Source organism: Elgaria multicarinata, chromosome 13, assembly GCF_023053635.1.
Source record: "Elgaria multicarinata webbii isolate HBS135686 ecotype San Diego chromosome 13, rElgMul1.1.pri, whole genome shotgun sequence".
NCBI classification, from domain to species: Eukaryota; Metazoa; Chordata; class Lepidosauria; order Squamata; family Anguidae; genus Elgaria; species Elgaria multicarinata.
In genome coordinates, this window is record NC_086183.1 from 26,202,214 (window position 1) to 26,223,947 (window position 21,734).

The window sequence follows — 21,734 nt, forward strand, 5'->3', positions numbered from 1 at the left end:
CACCCCCCCTGCTCACAGCCAATTGCTGAGAAGAGCCTATTCAGACCACACACTAAGCCATGGTTAGGCCACTGACCCTTTTGCAGCAAGTGGTTAGTGAGCATATTTAAACCATGGTTATGCAGCCACTATGGTTAGGAATGTTTCACCTGACACACTGAGCCATAACGTTTAGCTCAAAATGCTTAACCATTATGGTTTAGCGTGTTGTCTGAAGAGGGCCAATGACTCGCACCCTACACAATCTTGGTAACCTCAAGATTGGATTACTGCAACATGCTCTTTGTGGGGCTGCCCTTGAAGCTGCTCCGGAAGCTGGAGCTAGTGCAGAACGCTGCAGCTCGGCTGTTGTCTGGAGCTGCCCCTTTCCAGCATGTAACTCCTCTGCTGAGGGAACTGCACTGGCTGCCTATTCGCTACCGGGCCAGGTTTAAGGTTCTTGTACTTGTGTACAAAGCCCTAAACAACTTGGGACCAGGATACCTGAGAGAGCGCCTTCTCCCTTACCAACCTGCCCGGTCACAGAGGTCATCCGAAGGCCTGCTCCTGGTGGTTCCACCTAGATCCATCCTCCGATTGGAATCCACCAGGGGAAGAGCCTTCAGCGTGGTGGCGCCCCTCCTGTGGAACTCCCTGCCTCTGGAGGTCAGGCAGGCTCCGACCTTGTACTCCTTTCGGTGCCTCCTGAAAACATCTTTATTCCAAGAAGCCTTTCTTTAACATGCAGCCTTGGATTTCTGATTTTTGCTTCTTTTTAAATTTTGTTTTAACTGTTTTATTCTGTTTTTATTTTCATTTTACCTCCGAAATTTTTCAATGGGGAGCGGTATATAAACATTCTAAATAAATAATAAATAATAAATAATAATACACACTGATCTACTTCGGCCAATGCCACCCACATTGCCAGTTGCACATAGCCCGGACTAGCCACACCCCCACACTAATGTCACCATCCTGCATGTGGTCTCATCCCCTAGGATTTTAACAATTTTTAATGCTTTATGTGTGTATGTTCTGTGTTTTAGAATTTTTAATTTTGTATACTCATTTTTATCTTAATTTTAGAATTTCTGTAAACCGCCCATAGAGCCTTGGCTATGGGAGCGGTATATAAGTGCAATAAATAAATAAATAAATAAATAAATAAATAAATAAAAAAAATAGGATCAGCTGCAATAAATAGGATCTCTGCTTCTGTTTTCCACCTGCTAAGGAACCTGTGTGCTTTGCCTCAAAATGCAAACAGATCTGGAGAACAGCTGTGTTTTGGGTTTTCAAAAACAGAGGATCAACCAATGTATATTTCTTGACCCCGTCAGCCCGAGGACAGTCCTTGGTGCAACCTATAGTTGATATCACCTCATAGCACCTAATTTGAACATCTGTTTTCTTCTCCCATCTTCTATTTTAAGACTGGGCCTAAATTTCAACTCTGTCAGCCAGCACCCCTTTGCCCCCTGATTTGTTTACAATCTAGAATTTGAGAGAAACTGAAAGCTTGCACACTAGTGTGTGTGTGTGTTGTTGTTGTTGTTGGTCCACTAAATCTAATATGGATTTTGGGAACATTTATAAAGAGAAATACGACTTATCAAGGCAACAAGAAAAGTTAAGGGGAAAAATGGCAATACTTTCACAAGACTGACATCTGGAGCTGTGCGTTGCACTCGGCATTATAATAAAACGGAAATGCTGCAGCAAGACAACCCAAACCATTGGGGAATCTTTGTCAACAGGCAGCAGGCAACTTTAAGAAAGAAAGAAAAGAAAGAAAACTTATTTAGAGACTTGACAAAGTTTTGCAACTTAGGTGCAGAGGGGAGTTGAAAGAACACACTTTTGAAACTGCTACTTCTCAAAGAAGTTGTGTCCTGCTTATTAGAGCTGTGCAAGCTGAAAGCTCTTTGCCCTGAAAAAGAATTATGCTCCTTCCAGGGGCATCTCATTTCTGCCTTTCCTGAGGACATGGCTCCTTTCCCCACCCGTGAGCCCGATTTCTCCTCCTCTCACCTGGCATCCACATTGCCTACAACCACCAGGCCCTCCTGGTCCTCAAGGAGGAAACATTTGCCCTGGGGACAGGATAGGACAGGTGGAAGTGGCTTCAATGTTATTGTGGCCTCTTCTTGGATGGGAGAGGCCTACACATGTCTTGCAGGTGGGTCCAGGTGCATCTGCCAAATGTGGTGAGGCACTGAACTCCAGGTGTCAGCCATCTCCTGAAGAAGCTTCCTAACTGACTCAGCTGGTCCCTGGCTTTTTCTGGGTAGGACTTCCTGTTCCAGCTGAATGTTGCTGGAGCAACAAACCCTGAATTCTGGTAGCCTTGGTTATCTTTTGATCATGACTTCTGGTTGGATCCTTGATATTTCCTTGTTTGTCCTTTAGTCCCAATTTGATTTTAGGTAGTGTAGGAAATGAAAGGGTTAATTGAGTTTTAAGATGCCTTTTGTGCTTTCTGTAGACCCTGCAAGAGGAAGTAGCTGACTCACACATCCCAGAGAGATGTGGAATGGCAGGGAAGGGGGATGGGACTAGGTAAAGGTATCCTGTTTAGAAATGTATCCCACTCCTCTCATACACAGGTTGTGCAAATGTATCCCACTCCCCTTTTTCTTTGTGTATCCCACCCCCCTTCATCCCACTCCCCTTTTTCATTGTCAGCTGACCCTATGTGAATAAAAGTGGTGTGCAAGCTCCGATCGGGGTCCGACCCTGTTCGAGTCGCACCTCAGTATACTGAGACGTGGTGTCCTCTGCAGTGTTTTCTACGCTCGTCTTTCGTACCTAAGGTCAGGGACAAGAACCTGCCATATTTCTAACAGGTAGTGACTTCTGAAAATGGTTGGGGTGATGGCAGTTCACACCTACACAATCCCACATGGAAAGGACAGGGATGCCTGCAATGTGAAGAAGACACTGCAAACCTCCCCTTTGGTTTTCAAGGAAACAGAGGAAGCAGAAAGAGGCCCAGAAGGGCGTCTGTCCAAGAAGCAGCAGCCATGTGTCCAGAGCCACCTTGTCCCCAAGGTGAGCTCCCCCCGCCCATGGACAGGCTGGTAGGTACATGAACAGAGCAGAGGTGTGTGGCCCACTTGAGATGGGCTGTGCCACCTGGTGAAATGATGGTCACATGCCTCAAGCAAGAGGATTCAAGTATGTGAGCAAAAACCCCCACAACTTCAAGTATAACCTAATGGGATCTGAGCTGGCGGCAACCAAACAAGAAAGAGATCTTGGGATTGTGTTGGACAGCTCAATGAAAATGTCCACCCAGTATGCGGCTGCTGCAAAGAAGGCAAACTCCATGTTAGGCGTTATAAGAAAAGGAATTGAGAATAAAACGGCCAGTATCATACTGCCCTTATACAAATCGATGGTGCGACCACACTTAGAATACGGTGTACAGTTCTGGTCACCACACCTAAAAAAGGATATTATAGAGCTGGAAAAAGTGCAGAAAAGGGCAACTAAAATAATCAAGGGGCTGGAGCATCTCCCCTACGAGGGAAGGTTACATCAACTGAGATTGTTTAGCTTGGAGAAGAGGAGGCTAAGGGGAGACATGATAGAGGTGTACAAAATTATGCATGGTATGGAGAATGAGGCTAGGGAGATATTTTTCTCCCTCTCTCAAAATACTAGAACCCGGGGTCATCCCATGAAACTGATTGGTGGGAGATTCAGGACAAATAAAAGGAAGGACTTCTTCACACAGCAAATTGTTAAATTATGGAACTCACTACTACAGGATGTGGTGATGGCCACCAATCCGGATGGCTTTAAAAGGGGGTTGGATAAGTTCCTGGAGGAGAAGGCTCTCAATGGCTACTAGCCCTGATGGTTGTGTGCTATCTCCAGTATTCGAGGAGATAGCTGTGCCTTTAAGAACAGCTTACTCTGCAGACATTAGCAGGTGAATGTGCTTGTCTGCATTTTAATCATACCTGGAAATGCTGTAGATTGAGCCTGGGACCTTTTGCATGCAAAGCATACACTGGCGTAATTGGTTCAGAGCACCCTCTTCTGGTCAGAATTATTACTTTTTTAAAAAAAGTTTAAAAATATTCCCCAATGAATTGTGGGAATTGTAGTTCTGCCTGAGTGTCCAGAGTTTTGTTGTTGTTGTTGTTGTTGTTGTTAAGTCCACTTTAGACCTCCATTACCTACAGTTCTAATACATTATTGATCAAAAGCCATGGGGGTTATATTATTTATTTTATTTTTCTTATATTTTGTCTTTCCATTAAAATGAAAGTTCAAGGATGCTAACAGTGAAATACACATAAAATGCACACTTACAAATACAGTGTAAAACACACACACCGCCACATCAATTAAAACACACATCAATAATTTAGTGTGTAAACATGTGCAGTGTAGCATTGATGTATCCAAGAGACCAAGACAAACACAACATGGAAAAATAAATAAAATAAAAGTAATCAATATAGATCCCCAAATGAGCTAATGCTATTCTTGACTCAAAGAGGTTGAAAGACTTGAGTCATTTTTCCTTTGAGTAAACCTTAGGGTCCCTAGGTCTCGGCTAGAAAGGTGACCTTATGGAAAGGAGGACAGGGCTCCTGTACCTTCTAACAGCTGTATAGAAAAGGGAATTTCAACAAGTGTCCTTTGTATGCATGCAGCACCTGGTGAAATGCCCTCTTCATCACAACAGTTAAAGCTGCAGGAGCCCTGCCTAGCGTAACCAGACACAAAAGTGTGTTGTGCTTGGTTTAAACCCTACAACATGTACAGCTTGGGTGTCTATCCTCTGTAGATTGATTAAATTTGTCTTGACCAATGGGACTCTTGCTACTGGTCTATGATTGGTCAAGATTCTGATAGAAATACCTGGGTGAAGGCTGTACAGTATAAAAGAGCTGAAATAGGTATTTCTCCCTCTGATCATCCTCCGACTTCCGAATAAGGAAAAGGCAAAAGAAATTCTGTTGTCAAGATAATATGAAACTGAATGGGAAAATGTGGTATCCTTGGCAACTTTTCCCCCATCCCTCAGTTTTTTTCTCCTCCAGCTTTGCCTGCTTCGCCTGCCAGCACCTTCACCTGCCAGTAGCTTCACCTGCTTTGCATGCCAGTAGCTTCGCCTCCTTCACCTGCCAGTAGCTTCGCCTGATTCACCGGCCAGGTGCAGGTGCTGGCAGGCAAAGCCGGTGAAGCTACTGGCAGGCGAAGGTACTGGCAGGCGAAGCCGGTGAAGCTACTGGCTCGTGAAACTACTGGCTGGTGAAGCAACTAGCAGGCGAAGCTACTGGCAGGCGAAGCAGGTGAAGCTACTGGCTGGTGAAGCTACTGGCATCCTTGGCAACTTTTTTTCCTCCTTCAGTTTTTGGCATTCAATTTACAATTTGGAGGAAGTTGGACTACAATGGTCTTTGGGCTGATTATGCTCTTATTACAATGAGGAATACAGAGAAGCTGTCTGATATGAGAGCAACAAGGCAGGTGAAGTAGGGTGACCCTATGAAAAGGAGGACAGGGCTCTTGTATCTTTAACAGTTGTATTGAAAAGGAAATTTCAGCAGGTGTCACTTGTATATATGGTAGGGTGACCATATTTGGGAAACCAAAAAAGAGGACACCTAGTGTGTGTGTGTGGGGAAGCAGCTTTCTGAGTCCTGCAGAAAGTACGTTATTCCCCCGCCACCTTAAAGAACCCGATTGGAGTGGAGGAAGGGAAAGGATTTCATTCTGCACCACCACCATCCACTCCAATTGGGGCCTTTTCTATAATGTCCATGAATGACCCCCTTTCCCCTTTAAGACCTCAATTGGAGCTCGGGGTGGGGGAATGACGTGCCTCAAGAAAGCATGTCATTCCCTCCTGCCATGCTAATGGCAGCCTTAAAGGGGAAGGTGTGTCATTCCAGGACATTATTGAAAATTATAGAAAATCCCCCCTGACACCATGGAAAGAACAAAAACCAGGACAAATCCGGGGAAATCCTGACAGTTGGTCACCCTAATATATGGAGAACCTGGTGAAATTTCCTCTTCATCACAACAGTTAATGCTGGAGGTGCCCTGCCCTCTTTTAAATCTGATCACTCTAGTAGCTCTTGCACCTTTAACTGTTGTGATGAAGAGGGAATTTCCCCAGGTTCCCCATATATACAAATGACACCTGCTGAAATTTCCTTTTCTATGCAACTGTTAAAGATACAGGAGCCCTGTCCTCCTTTTCATATGGTCACCCTAGGTGAAGGTGACTACAGTATAGAGTAGGAATGGTAGCTATCACTTTAATTTTCTCCTCCATACAGACCTTCAAAATATCAAGTTATTTCCTCAACCAAATATTAAAGAAATTTGAAAGTTTTGGGGATTAAATGCTCCCCACCCCCATGGCACTGCTCTGATAAAATTTGCCACTCTACTGCATTAAAATCAAAATTAAAATGTCAGGAGATCAATTCCCATATAATGTGCTTTTTGCCGTTGAGTCCCATTAAAAGTACTTGGGCTGAAATTAAATCCCAGGGCTGAGGCCAGAACGTATAAGCTATCTGACCCAAGGGGGAAAAAAAGTGCTTTCAAAATCTAGAGTTACTAAAGTCATGCTTTAGTAACATTCACATTTCATTTATATCTGGCATTTATTTTCACTGGATGATGATAATAGTAATCCACTTGAAAGGTAAATTGCGTGAAGAGTAAGTGAGTATGGATAACAGTGAGATATCATGGAATGCAGAGTCAATGTAAGCCCCACACAGCTATCAGCAGGGTCTTTATCAGAAGAAATCCAGAGAGGGATGCCAGAGAACTGAGGTCCAAAGAAAAGGTCTAGAACTTTCAAAACATAAAATCAGTCCCTCCCAAAGTTTTGAGTTCCAGCACAGGTGGCCTTAGTAGAATAGTCTTTCATGTAGGTATCCATGGTTCTTCTAGACCAAATGTAAAGGAGGACCACTCCTTTGAAAGGCCAACTCTAAACGAGGAGAGCATAGGAAGGTACCATAGACCAAGCCAAGCAGCTGGTCTATCTAAGTCAGTAGTATTTATAATAACTGGCAGCAGCCATCCAGGATTTCAGGCAGCCTGACTTTGAACCCTTTGCATTCCACATGCATGGAGAACAGCACATATTTGACATGTGGAAGGGGCTTTGGAGAAAACTGTGATGGAATCAAATGAGTTTGGATTTCTATGACTCCGACCTGCGGATTTGGCGGTGGACCTGCTTTTTGTGAGTTGCACAGATTCTGTGGGTTGTGGGTTTCACTATCCGAAATTTTACATGGATTTAGATGTAGAAAACTATGTGAAGTAAGAGAACACCAGACAAAAATGTGCATTTTCCCCATAGGCTAAGTCTTGAAAATAAGCATTTGGGGAGGGATTTGTGAAAGTGTGAATTTGTGCAAATGCAAATCTGTGCAAATTTGGGAAACTGGAAAAAAAAATCTAATTCTGCCCATGAGTGGACAATGGAATGAAAGGAACCTCACAATCCACAAAATGTAGATGGAATGGATTTTATACAATCTGTTCATCCCTAAAAGTTCAATTTCTAACATCTCCAGTTGTGGCTGGGAAGAAAAACTCACACTCCAGCCTGGAGCCCTGGATTCCTCATGCCAGTCAGGAAAGGCAGGACTGAACCTAGATGGCTCAGTGATCTGGCTCAGTCCAAGACATCTCCTTCCGTTTCTCTTACTTTGACCGGGCCCTTTGGAGGACTGCATCTTCCGGCTAGAAAGGAGAAGGAAACACTTCTCAGTGCCAAAGTCACTGCAGGAGGTGCATTATCAGAGGACCTTCATGAGCAGCATCCCAGAGAGCACCAGTAGGAGGGATTCCGATAGTGGAGGAGGGGCCTGGCTGGCCAGTCTACAGTCAATTTTCATGACATCAGTACCAATATCAGGGACGTCCCATTTGCCAGCTTGTAATCCAATACACATGGTCTCTGTAGTGCAGCCCTTCAGGGAGATAGCCTTTTCTGGAGATGCAAAACAAAGATGAATGTCACCCTTCTCAGTCGCTATAACCTAAACAAATTCATTGGTCCTCTGATTTGATATTCCATTGACCCTTTCCAGATAGCTAGCAATCATCCTCATCATCCTCATCTGCCTCGCCCTCTGGATTAAGGCAGGGTACAACACAAATGCAAAACACCATCAAATATATAAAATTAATTAAATACATATAAAATACATATAATTAATTAAAACATATAAAACTAATACATTATTAAAAAAGCAGCACATTATTAAAATTAAAAGGCATCTTAAAATTCAGCTGGCTAGGCCTGCCGGAAGAGATCAGTCTTTATGGCTTTCTTCAATTCTGGAAGACTCTTAAGTAAGGCTGTGCACGGATCCCCCGCTCCGCCCCGCTCCCGATCCGCAAATTGCAGTTGCGGCCTGGTCTTCCTGTTTTAGTCCTCGGGCTCAGTTAAAGCAGCCATGGGGCCACGAATGGATGCAGGTAAGACCCCCCTCCCCTTTGCTCCCTTACCTGGCTCTGCTGCTGTCACCGCACGGGCGGCAGCAGCAGCGGCAGGGCCAAGTAAACCCCCTTTCCTTTTTTGCGGAGCTCTGGATTGAGGCGAAGGATCCGCCTTCACCTCGATCCGCTCCGCGATGCTCCGCTGCTCTCCCGATCCTCTTCGCCTCCCCAATCCGCTTCTGCTTCTCCGGTCTGAGGAGAAGCGGAGCACAGCCCTACTCTTAAATTGATGAATCTCTCCCGGCAGGCCATTCCACAATCTGGGAGCGGCAGAAGAAAAAGTCCTCTGGGTAAAGGTTGTTTTTGTTGACTGGAGTAAATTCTTCCCAGAGGACAGGAATTAAAAAAAACAGTATATAAATCCATAAAATGCAACATTGTTCGACAGCTACATTGCTAGAACAGGAGGTGCTGGTGTGTGTGTGTGTGTGTGTGTGTGTGTGTGTGTGTGAGAGAGAGAGAGAGAGAGAGAGAGATGTGATGGTGGTGGATGGAACTGCCAGCTGGTCATTTTAAGATAACTGAAACCTGGACGTGCCTTGTTCCTCCTCCCTTCCCACCCCCTATTCCTTGTGTGTTGTGTCAGAAATGTGAAATGTAAGCCTGAGGGCGAAGACCGTCATACTACTTATCTTCATTAGCTGTTCTAGGAGCCTTTTTAGTTATAGGGCAAGGTAGGAATACTTTAAATAATCCAACAAACAAATTATGGCCCTTTCATGTATGGACATGCCTTAGAATGAACTGAACATTGATTCATGTTACCCAGTTCCATGTACCGAAACTGGCAGGAGAGTCAACTCTTTCCCAGCCTTGCCATCTACGGACATTTCTACACCAGTCTGGTGTAGAGGGAGGGAGGGGGGAGGATCTCGTGATATCCTGATTGTGAGATCCTCTCCTTTGCCTAAATGCAGGCCCGATGTCCTGAGAGGAAGGAGGGTGTCACACCTGCCATTTTTAAAAATTTTACTTTTTAAAGGAGCTGAGTGCATGTGCGCTCCAACGAACTGTGAGGTTTTTTTTTTAACAAAAAGTCCTGACCCCACTCTGCCCAAATCCTCCCAGCCCAATTCCTTCCCTCTGCTAATCCCCGCTACTCACGGGGAGGAGGGAAGAAGCCGGGACGGGCAGCCACACCTCCCGCAATCTAGGGATGATTCCGAGACCAAAGGAAGAATTGGATTTTCCCAGGGAGTTACTTATCTCTGGAAAAACCCATTCTTGTCCCTCTTTCCTCCCGGGAGTCCCTGTGCATCATTTGGATGCACAGGGACTTGGCTGTGACCAGCCCACATTTTTGGGTTGGTGTAGAATTGGCCTATGATGCGTATTTTATTTATTTATTTATTTATTTATTACATTTATATCCCGCCTTTTTTCCTCCAAGGAACCCAAGGCGGTGTACATAACCCTCCTCCTCTCCATGTTATCCTCACAACAACAACAACCCTGTGAGGTAGGTTGGGCTGAGAGTCTGTGACTGGCCCAAAGTCACCCAGTGGGGTTCCATGGCCAAGTGGGGACTAGAACCTGGATTTCCCGACTCCCAGTCTTTGTGCTCTTTGGCTGAGCAATGGTCCCACCATGCCTATTTGTCCCATTAGTTGAAGGTGGCTCTGCCTTCCTTTCAGATACCACTGGATCTAAAACGTTTAGCTGAACAACAATCTACGTGTTTAGAAGAGGCGGATGGGAGGATTGGAAAAAAGGAAACTCGTAATGTAACGCCTCCCCCCTAAATTACCAGAATATCTATGCCCTATCACATCCATGCAGTAGTTCTCCGCTCCAGTGCAATTGACCATTTTCCTAGGGCAGGCTTTTGATCTGGAATAGCAGGATGGGCATCGCTTTCCATTGGCTGTGGTGTTCAACAGGGGCACTGAAAAGCAAAAGTAGTCAAGCAACAGAGAGAGCAGGAATGAAAGAGTGCACTAGCACAGCACAGTGGATAATCAATTGGCTCATCATGCAAGCAGATCCTGATTCAAATCTCGCCTTTGCCATTAACTTCGTATGGAGCCTTAGGTACCTCCCTCCTCTGGTATATGGGGATCATAAAAGACACCTATATTTTATGGTTGCTTTAAAGATGCCAGCGCTCATGTAGGGAAACTGTCTTCAACACACCAGTGTGCTGAGCAAATGCTTAATATTAATGATGAGGATGGCTCAGAACTAAAGATCTGACAGAGGAGATCTTTAAATGCGAGGAGCTGGGAACTGGGCATGGGGCACAGAGCTCTTCAGGAGCTCTGTGCCCATCGGGGTGGGGGTGGGGAGAGCAGGATCTTTTTTAAAAAAACAACAACTTACGTTACTCATAACGTTACTCGTTACTCGTGCTCTCATTTTGGATAAAAACAACAACCACAAAATGGTGGGCGTGCGTCCTCTTCCTCCCAGGACGCTATGCGCTGGGTGTAGATTGAGGGGAAGGATCTTGCAATCACCTTATCACAAGATCCTCCCTCTCCCCTCCCTAGATCTAGCCATGCCCATAGTTAGGAAAGGAGAACAAGAGAGAGAGAGAGAGAGAGAGAGAGAGAGAGAGAGATTATACCTACATCGAGGGGAGGCTGACGTGCAGTTATCCCTCTGGCAACAGATGACACTTTGCCTGATGAACTCTCCTTTACCAAAAGTCACAGAAATCAGACCAGCTTCACACATGTTAGAGGAATAACAGCCTTTTGCTACAGTCGGCTCAGTTTTTCCGCCTGCAGAGAAATAAGAACAATCATTATGTAGCGTCACCAGAAACGTAGTCATCCAGCAGCCTTTTTTGCAAGCACAATGCAGGGTAGAACCTTTTGTCATCCACTTGCTAAGTATCCAGATCAAATCCCTGGCCTGGATTTTTACACGTCATGCCTTGGCTCTCTGCCTTTTGCTTGGCCATAAACTGTGGCCCAATTGACTGCTTGGACAATTGAGCAAGCCTTCTGGGAAATCCAGGCAGGCTTGGCACTAGGAACAGAAATGAAGAAGGATAAAAGAAAAACCTGATTGCTAGAGAAAGTAAAATGGACAGATACACCCATCCAGGCAGGGGGCTTGGATTGCTTAGCTCTTCAAAGCCTGGATTTGAATGACTGTGGATCCTTATGTAGCCAAGATTGCACAATCCATGCATAAAAGGGATGTATCAGGAGGCCCAGGGAAACCCCAATATTTGCAGAAATACAAAGGTGGTGGTGAGGAACCTTTAGAACACCCCCCCCAATACATACATACAGCCTAATGTAGACTATGCATGCTCAGTGGCTACAAAGCAACAGAAATGGTAGTGGGGCAGATGAGTTGAACAGGAGCACCCAACACTGTCATCTTTGTGTTTGACTCCACTTGTAATAATGAATACTGAAGTCAAATAGCTTAGGACAAGAAATATAGATGTGACAGCTCAGGCATAAAAATGAGTGTATGGAAAATAGCCGGGAATTATTCAGCATCACGTTTTGTAGAAAGAAGTTCTGGGCTTAGTTCCAACAAGGTCAGGGCCAAGTTTTACAGGGGTCTGGGTATGGTGCCCACTCCCCATTCGCACCCCGAGTGCCCCCTGGTGTGATAACAAGACAAAAGTGGGGAGGGTGGCATTGTTACAGTAGTGATAGTAGTGTGCAGTGTTTTGTGAGGTGGCTACAGCTGCTACCATCTTAAGTTCTCCAGAATGCTTCTATGTCACCTCACAAAATAAAAACAAAAAAATCGCCTCTGCGGAAGCCAACTTGAGTGCACCCACAGTCTCTCTGCTTCTGTGGTAGGGGACAGGGACAATACGCTCCCTACCTTGCTTCTCCGCCCGTGTTTTCATTCCTCAGTTACTTCCTCTTTCAAAAGAGGAAGTACCCAAGGAGCACGAGGCCCATTGAGTCCGCTGTTCTAATGGCACTGCTTCTCCTGCACACAGCAGGAGAGAGCAGCAATTCCAAGTTTAAAAATACATTGGACTTAACCAGGGGTTTTTTGTCACACAAGGAAGGCCAGAAGGAGCGGAAGGCGCATGGGAGGCAGACAATATCATGTGAGGGACCTGAGCAAACTCCGTGAGTGCCCAGAAACGAGTGTGAAATAAAACGCTCGTTGGATGGAGCTCATTATCTCCTTCCCTCACCTTTTGCAGTTTCAGTCAAACTGATGGCACAGGTATCTTGGTTATCTTCACATGTCTCCATCAAGCCCTCACAACTCCTATTGGTGGCAAAACATGTTTCACATTCCAAGGAAGTACCTTAAACAGAGGAGAGAGAAATGTTTCGTAAAGTATATGGGGCAGACATGGTTCTAAGTAAGGCCGTTTGGGGAATTTCATCTGACCCAGATCAGAACGTAGTTAGCCATTACCTCCCACACTTCCGAAATGTTCTGATACAGCTCTCGCTTCCAAACACACACACACACACACACACACACACACACACACACACACACACAGAGAGAAATAAATTTAAAAATATACAATCCAATGCATGCCCAGGCAGAAAAAAGTCCTACAGCTCCCAGCATTCTCTGGCCAGCCATGTTTCCAACTCCCAGCATTCCCCGGCTACAAAAAAAAGGCACCACCCTGGGGCTGGTTATCTGAGGAGGTGATGTGCCTTTCCCCTCTCTGATGAGACCAAGTAGCACACAAATCTGCTCAGGATTTTATAGGGCTGGTCTCATCCTCTAGTTCAAACTGTCAGAATACACATACACTCAACTGTCCCTTCACGCGGAAGTAGAAAGGGGGGGGGAAGCTTTCTGTTTTGACAACAAAATAACTTTCTTACAGGATAGGAAGAGCATCCTTATCAGCTAGAAGGTACAAACCACACAGCCACTGTGCAAAGCAACTAATATGAATGGTTAACTTCTGTTAGTAGCAAAAAGTATGGCCGCTGTATATGAATACAGCTGTGAGAACCAACTCTAAAATCATAAGAATGGCCAACTAATCTAGCAAAGCAGTGTACTTATGCTATTAAATACTGCATATGACTCTGGGTAAATTCGCACCCACTATTCTTCTGAAACCAATTCCAATCCAGAAGGAAAGCAGTTGAGGGAGGCAAAAGCGGAGAGGAAGCCAAGCCAGCTTCCCTTGGCAGTGAGTTCCATAGCCTGGGAGCAGACTCAGAGAAGGTCTCCTCTCACGTCACTACCAAACGCGCCCCTGAAGGTGGCAATACCAAGAGAAGTGGAATGGCTTAGCGGGAGAGATTCATCAACTTAACAGTCTTCCGGAATTTAAGAAAACCATAAAGACAGATCTCTTCCGGCAGGCTTACCCAGTTGAATTCTAAGATGTCTTTTTTTTTTTTAATAATGTGCCTCTTTTAATAATGTATTAGTTTTAAATGTTTTAATTAGGTATATGGTGTTTGCATTTGTGTTGTACCCTGCCTCGATCCAGAGGGAGAGGCAGGTAACAAATGATGATGATGATGATGATGATGATGATGATGATGATGATGACATTATATGAACAACTCCATGAATTTTGGTCAATTCTTATCAGAAATGAAACAAATTTCTCACCCATCTGCACCAGCCAAATCCAACATAGCTTCGGCTATGGGGCAGTATGAATGAATGAATGAATAGTTTATTTGTTTGTGGCACAAAGACCATTACAAAATACAAAGTTGCTAACATTGCAACACACATTATTTACAATATTCATAATCTTTAGGGTACAATCCTTTATTATCCGCAGAGACAATCTGTAGATCTTTCTAGGGGTGTTCCGTTTGTCTGCAGCGCCCGCCCTTTGCTATCACACTGGTGACATGCATGTCAAAGTCACAAGAGTAATTTCAGTGATTACATTATAACCTGAAGTGCTAACAGTCAATAACTGGCACTATCAGATAGATGTGATCTCTGATGATAGTTTATACAAGGTTATTAGGTCAAATGGTCCCCCTTAAAATCTACGCAGACTGTGTTAAGAAAGTTATTTCTGATTTTTTGGGCTGCAGCAGCAAACTTTGCTACCTTGATTGTGATTGCTTTACTATGGTCCGCCAGCAGATCGCAGATAATGTCTCTGGTGTGCCAACTTATGGGGCAGTATATAAATGTAACAAATAACAACAACAGCAACAAATACCACCATTCCCAGCATGAAAAGGATCATCTTGTACCTGCCTGCCAAGAACCGTTAATGATGAGGAGCCTGCCAGGAAATAAAATGGTGGCAACCCTTTTCCAGCATCACAAACATGGTTGACTATGCAGGGATTCAAACCCAGGATTACTACAGCTTGTAAAGGTGGAATGCCCTATCTGAGGTGGCTTAATATTCCTAAATATTCTCTTTAGCATGGTTTGATGTCCTGCCCTCTACAGAGTCTCGCATAATCCGTCTGCTTCAAGGTACCAACAGGCTAATCACAGTGCAGGTAGCCAAATTTTGGAACATGGCCATCTCTACCAGTTCACATATGATGGACGGTTCACCCTAAAACGGTGTTTTACAGACTTTGTCTGATCCCTCAGCTGTGTTTATACTTTCTCCTATTCTTGCATCTAAATGATGTTTTATTGGCCTGTTAACTCCTCCCCCACCCCCACAGGGCAAACTGTCATCTTGGCCCTGTGGGGAAGAAGAAAGAGCAAGGGGATAGGAGCAGGCAGAAGAAACATCATGGCCTACTCCTCTTGGACTCCTCCCCCACCCCCACAAGGCAAACTGTCATCTTGGCCCTGTGGGGAAGAAGAAAGAACAAGGGGATAGGAGCAGGCAGAAGAAACATCATGGCCTACTCCTCTTGGACTCCTCCCCCACCCCCACAGGGCAAACTGTCATCTTGGCCCTGTGGGGAAGAAGAAAGAGCAAGGGGATAGGAGCAGGCAGAAGAAACATCATGGCCTACTCCTCTTGGACTCCTCCCCCACCCCCACAGGGCAAACTGTCATCTTGGCCCTGTGGGGAAGAAGAAAGAACAAGGGGACAGGAGCAGGCAGAAGAAACATCATGGCCTGCTCCTCTTGGACTCCTCCCCCACCCCCACAAGGCAAACTGTCATCTTGGCCCTGTGGGGAAGAAGAAAGAGCAAGGGGATAGGAGCAGGCAGAAGAAACATCATGGCCTACTCCTCTTGGACTCCTCCCCCACCCCCACAAGGCAAACTGTCATCTTGGCCCTGTGGGGAAGAAGAAAGAACAAGGGGATAGGAGCAGGCAGAAGAAACATCATGGCCTACTCCTCTTGGACTCCTCCCCCACCCCCACAGGGCAAACTGTCATCTTGGCCCTGTGGGGAAGAAGAAAGAGCAAGGGGATAGGAGCAGGCAGAAGAAACATCATGGCCTACTCCTCTTGGACTCCTCCCCCACCCCCACAAGGCAAACTGTCATCTTGGCCCTGTGGGGAAGAAGAAAGAACAAGGGGACAGGAGCAGGCAGAAGAAACATCATGGCCTGCTCCTCTTGGACTCCTCCCCCACCCCCACAGGGCAAACTGTCATCTTGGCCCTGTGGGGAAGAAGAAAGAGCAAGGGGATAGGAGCAGGCAGAAGAAACATCATGGCCTGCTCCTCTTGGACTCCTCCCCCACCCCCACAGGGCAAACTGTCATCTTGGCCCTGTGGGGAAGAAGAAAGAACAAGGGGACAGGAGCAGGCAGAAGAAACATCATGGCCTGCTCCTCTTGGACTCTCTCTCTCTCCTCCCTCCCCCCCTCCCTCCTGAACTCCTGTTCCTTGTGTGTCATGTCTTTATTAGACTGTAAGCCTGAGGGCAGGGACTGTCTTTTTTGCGAAGTGTAAGCCGCTCTGAGAGCCTTTTTTGGCTGAGGAGCGGGGTATAAATATGATAAATAAATAAATAAATAAACTGCAAATAAAGAATTGTGAATATGGCAGAACTGCATAAAAATCTGGATGGAACAAATCCCTCTCCCATCATCCCCCGATGACTCCTCTTTGGAGGAAGAGCTGGAGGGCCAAGAACCATCAAGCCCTCAGGAGAGAGGTTGCCTGAAAAGACAGAACTCAGAAGGAGGACTAGACTGAGCCAGAGCCTCCTTGTGAGAGAAGGTCTACTCGCATCTAGGAGGCTTGCTCACAAGCAGGACCTTGTCAGCTGCAGTCTCTAGCAGCTCACAGCTGAGGCTTGGGTGTGGCTCTGACAGCCTTAGCCTAAAAAACAGCAGTGTAAACTACTGTCAACCAGACCTTCCTCAATCCAGCTTCCTAGCTTTGTCTCTGGACTTCTCCCTTCACTGATTTCTGGTGCATGTAGGTCTGGTCTTTGCTCTGACCCTGCTCCTACTCGTCCCTTTCACTGCTGTATTGCCTTGGAACCTTGTTGCCCAGGACTGTTCAGACCTTCCCTTTTGTCCACCTTGGAATTTTTGGACCCTTGAACCTGTGACTGCTAGATTCAGACTCTGGAGATGTGACAGATTGGTCCTACACCCTGTTAATGTAGTTAGGCTGACTTATGGTCTCCTGTAACCTCCAACGGTTGCATCCGGAGAAATGAAAGGGTGGCCAGTGGCTTCATTTGAGATGGCGCTCAAGCTTGCAACTCATTGTTTGTTTACTGACCTGACCTGAGAACATGAATGGAGCAGCAGGATGAAGGAGGCCATTTCTTACCTCCGGTGGTGGGACTTGACGGACTTTGAGCCCTTTCTGGTTCTATGTCTGCCTTTTGAGAATTATCCTGGTTTTGCCCACATCAGTCGATTGATCCTAATGCCTCTTTCTGATGTCATATGAATAGGATGGTGAGGGGACAGGAGTACTATCATTCAACATATGCTGTCCCGTATAGTCTGAAAGAGCTCTATGTCTGCAACTATATAGACTCTTTCCACATGATTAGGATCACTGAAAAAGCAACCTTCTGAATTGTCTAAGAGAGCTCTTGGTGTGGTTGTGTAATATACAGAGGATGTTTCAAGACCTAAAATGGGGGAAATGGAAGTTGAGCATGTGCAATCCTGCCCTCTTAAAAAAACCACGCACGAACACACACACAGTTTTGTGTTGCTGTCTTGGAGGTGGTTTAACCTCAATGGAACAACCAGTTTAACCCCAATGGAACAACTCAATCTCTCTCCCCACCCTGGGGTGGGGTGGGGGGTTATCACCAGCCAGTCCTTACCTGTAGTAAGAAGCTCAGCAATGAGGAACAAACTCAAGAGACCTGTCATGATGATGGTGGGAAATTCACAGTGTGAGGCCCAGCGCAAAAACTCCCCTTCTGATGAAGCAACTTCTGTGATCTGAAGTGTCCATATAAGGATTTGGAAAGAAAGCAAATGCATTAGCCCAATGCATTTTTAATCTCATCCGTCTTTTAAGACAGGTTTCATTTTGCAGATAGGCAATGGAAACGGAGAGACGGCGATTTACCCAAATGCACAACAGAAGACCTAAGGTTAGGCTTGATGGTGCGGGATGTGAACAGATATATTTCTAAAAGAATCTGATGGGCTTGAAGCTATTAAGCCACTGAATACGACGGCTGGACAAGTATGACTGAATGGAACAATTATTGCAGAATGTGAAATCTCTCTCTCTCTCTCTCTTTCTCTCTCTCTCTCTGTGTGTGTGTGTGTGTGTGTGTGTTTGGACAGAGACAGAGAAAGAATTTAACAAAGTTGTATAGGATTTCTCAGCATTTCACAAACATTAGAAAAATAAACAAATAAATCAAGCAAAGGCTGTAACCAAAGCTTGTGTGTTTACTCTGCTGCACTGAATACAAATGAATAAACAGGGGAAAGCTATGACAGTCTGATTCCAATTTTGCATTTGTATATGTATAAATCATCAAACTAAGCAGCTGACGCAGCCCGTGACCACATCAAGGTGATTTAATGCTTCTAAAATAATAATTAAAGAACGGATAAGTAACAGCCTGTAAACATACCGGTAGACTTCAGCTTCCTGCCGTTCTCTGATGCCTTTCCCTCACTCTTCCATATGTACTCTGTACCTGCTTTACAAAATTCGTCCTGTCGACAGCCGGACCTGTCTTGTGAGTCCATTTTCGTGAAAAGGAAACAAAAAACGGAAGCCACAGGGCAATAGCAGGATGTCGTGAAGGGCTCGGAGAGCAGTGAGGTTTTGGTTTCTCACGTGGTTATTTTGCTAGCTTCCCTTTGCCTTTATCGGCCGCCTGACATGCACAAATTTGGCAGCTGAGGCTTGTCACATGACTTTTATCTCCGTGCCAAGAGAAACTTCACCTGTTACGTTGTTGAATGTCAGACTGTTGATAATGAAGGGATAAGGCCCTTCAGTATTTTTATTTATTTATTGCTTTCTGCAGTCTCTGAGATACTGGTGGTTCTGAAATGGTCATATTATTTCTAACCACTTGATTGCAAGCAGGGTTAAAGTTTTATAGTCCTGGTCAATGTGGTCTACATAAGAGCTGTGTGCTGGACCTATCTAGTCTAGCATTCTTTTCCTATAGCGGCCAACCAAATGCCGCAATAGGAAACACACAAAGAGGTTGTTGTTGTTATTGTTGTTGTTGTTGTTGTTGTTGTTGTTATTATTATTATTATTATTATTATTATTATTATTATTATTATTATTTTATATCCCTCCTTTTTCCCTCCAAGGAACCCAGGGTGGTGTACATCCTCCTCCTCTCCACTTTATCCTCACAACAACAACCCTGTGAGGTAGGTTGGGCTGAGAGTCTGTGACTGGCCAAAGTCACCCAGTGGGTTTCCATGTCCGAGTGGGGCCTAGAACCCGGATCTCCTGACTCCCAGTCCATCACTCTAGCCACTACGCCACACTGGTTATGAGCGCAATCACACCCTCCCATAACTGATATTCAGAGATATACTGCTTCTGTTCCTGGAGGTATTATTATTAGTATCATTACTATTTACATACCACAATAATAATAATAATAATAATAATAATAATAATAATAATAATAATAATAATATACCACTTCATCAGCTAAAAATCCGCTAGTACCTATCGATAGCCAATACTCCATGAATTTGTCTAATTTCTTTCAAGTTTTATATTCAGAATATTTATTTATTTATTTATTTATTACATTTTTATACCGCCCAATAGCCGAAGCTCTCTGGGCAGTTCACAAAAATTAAAACCATCATAAAACAACCAACAAGTTAAAATCACAAATACAAAATACAGTATAAAAAGCACAACCAGGATAAAACCACACAGCAAAATTGATATAAGATTAAAATAGAGAGTTAAAACAGTAAAACAGTAAAACAGAATAGAGACATGGTGTGTGTGGGGGGGGAAGGGAGGGGGGAACCATTCCTATAAGGAATCAAGACCCTTGTTCATCTGATGCTTTGCATTTTTACCCTGAAGTAAATATTATGAGTCCAGTGAGGCTTTCTGCCAAGTAGGTGTTCATAGTCAGAGCCTACACTCCTAAACTCGTTTCCAGCACAATCCTATACGTTTCTATTCCAAAGGAAGCTGCATTGATTACAGTGCCTCCCAAATAAGTAGTATAGGATTGCAACCTTGCAAAACTCATTGCTTGGATATGGGGCAGTATAGAAATGTAAGACCTAAATAGATAAAATGAAATTATCGACTTACTTCTGAGTAGACATGCTTAGGATCACCGTGGATTCGCAGCCTTTTGCTGTAGTCTGAACCTTCCTTCCAGCTACAGTGAAAGTAGAGAGGGGGATGTTTGTTCAGGGACTAGCATAGCACAAATCATTATGCTGGACGGGATGTGCTTGGCAAGAGGATGAATATAAAGCCATGACCCATGAGATCCACACAGCAGCTGTTGCTTCAAGGAATGACATGGCGCCAGGCCCACTTCTTAAATTACATATAACTGTGCCTCAGCTTGGGATGGTGGCAAAATCCATTTGGTTTGCAGTTTGGTATGAATTGACCTAATTTACACTTCCTGAACTAATATGTCAACTGGAATGCAACTATCCTTCAGTTTTTGCGCTCCTCTGAATGTTGCAACATGGTTCTCGGATCAAAAACTGTGTACTAAAATCCACATGTTGGGGGAAAACTGTGTACAAAAAGCCATACATTCAGGGAAACTGCTTGTGCAACATGTATATCCTAGGAAAATCTGCATGCAGGAATATGTACGTGTTTTCATGCACTCAAAAATGCGTACAAATGTCACTGTAGACATTTTTTTAAATAGGCCGATTAATGTGGATGCAGGACAGAAAACAACAACCTTTGTGCTTGAAAATATGTGAATGTTACAGAAAGCAAAACAGTTCAACCCTAGTATCAGTAGCAAGCGCCTTATCAGCTCAGTCCAGACAAGACTGAGATGTTACATGGAGGTTGCTCAAGCTGCCCTGGAGGGGGTTCTCACAGCTTTGTGGTTCTCCTGGAATTATCTTTTTTCACTTGAAGCTCAGTTGGGCTCAGTGGCATGAGTGTCACTTTGGTTGGTGTCTCCTGGATTTTAGAAAATAGCCAATTTTGTTTCATCAGACTTACTGTGAACACTATTGAAGGGGGAAAAAAAGCTAAACCACCTACCCTTTAAAACACACACATAAGATATCTTATTATGAAATGTAAATGCTAAATATTAATGATCAGTAATTAGCAATTGGAAACAAAATGAAAAGTAGTCATTGTATTAAAGGAAGGTTGCAACCCACCCAAACAATCTTTGTTGTACACTTTGTTTAGAAGTGGTTATATCAGCTATAGGGATTAAACTGGCAACTAAAGGCACCCAAAGTATTGAAAAACAGAGAGATCGCTCAAAGGAAGTCAAACTGTAAAAGTAGCCCAGCTACACCTCTATCTGGACAGGGATAACCAGGCTTCAGTAGTCTATGTTCCAATAACCTCCAAGTTAGACTTCTGCATTAGGGATGGGTAAATTTATCCATGTCTGATTAATCAGATGCTCACCCCACCACCGCTGCTGCCATCCACCCCCACTTGTTGGGCCACCCAAGTTTCTTTGTTAGGGTGACGATATGTAGGGTGACCATTTACTGCAGCTTTTAAAGCTCAGCTAAAAACTTTTCTTTTTCCTAAAGCTTTTAAAACTTGATTTTGTTCTGACTTTATACTGTTAGTTTTACCCTACCCAGTGCCTGTTTACCCTACCCTGTGCCTGTTTGCATTCTCTTCCCCTCCTTATTGTTTTATTATGATTTTATTAGAATGTAAGCCTATGCGGCAGGGTCTTGCTATTTACTGTTTTACTCTGTACAGCACCATGTACATTGATGGTGCTATATAAATAAATAATAATAATAATAATAATAATAATAATAATAAT

The 21,734-nt window shown here is 44.4% G+C and overlaps 1 protein-coding gene across 3 annotated transcripts; it reads right to left on the minus strand.

Moving 5' to 3' along the window:
- Positions 1–7,491: 7,491 nt before the first annotated feature.
- Positions 7,492–20,126, minus strand: LOC134408028 (phospholipase A2 inhibitor and Ly6/PLAUR domain-containing protein-like). Of its 3 annotated transcripts, none has more exons than XM_063140090.1 (6): positions 20,042–20,126; positions 17,589–17,709; positions 12,605–12,721; positions 11,055–11,207; positions 10,232–10,369; positions 7,492–7,972 (listed from the first exon to the last, which is right to left on the minus strand). In XM_063140090.1, exons 2-6 carry the CDS (start codon positions 17,635–17,637, stop codon positions 7,779–7,781), a joined length of 651 nt encoding a protein of 216 aa, XP_062996160.1. In that variant the 5' UTR covers positions 17,638–17,709; positions 20,042–20,126; the 3' UTR covers positions 7,492–7,778. The 3 variants fall into 3 exon arrangements, with proteins under 3 accessions (XP_062996160.1, XP_062996161.1, XP_062996158.1); XM_063140091.1 differs by lacking the exon at positions 20,042–20,126 and adding an exon at positions 18,426–18,568; XM_063140088.1 differs by lacking the exon at positions 20,042–20,126 and adding an exon at positions 18,360–18,565.
- Between the last annotated feature and the right edge of the window lie 1,608 nt (positions 20,127–21,734).

Excerpts from the sequence above, each read along its gene's own strand:
- LOC134408028 (XM_063140090.1), bottom strand. The coding sequence starts at position 17,637 with ATGACAGGTCTCTTGAGTTTGTTCCTCATTGCTGAGCTTCTTACTACA. Across the intron at positions 10,370-11,054 it reads CACGTCAGCCTCCCCTCGAT|TGCCCCTGTTGAACACCACA; the intron begins GTAGGTATAATC and ends TTTGCTTTTCAG. Across the intron at positions 7,973-10,231 it reads GATAGGGCATAGATATTCTG|AAAAGGCTATCTCCCTGAAG; the intron begins GTAATTTAGGGG and ends TTGCATCTCCAG.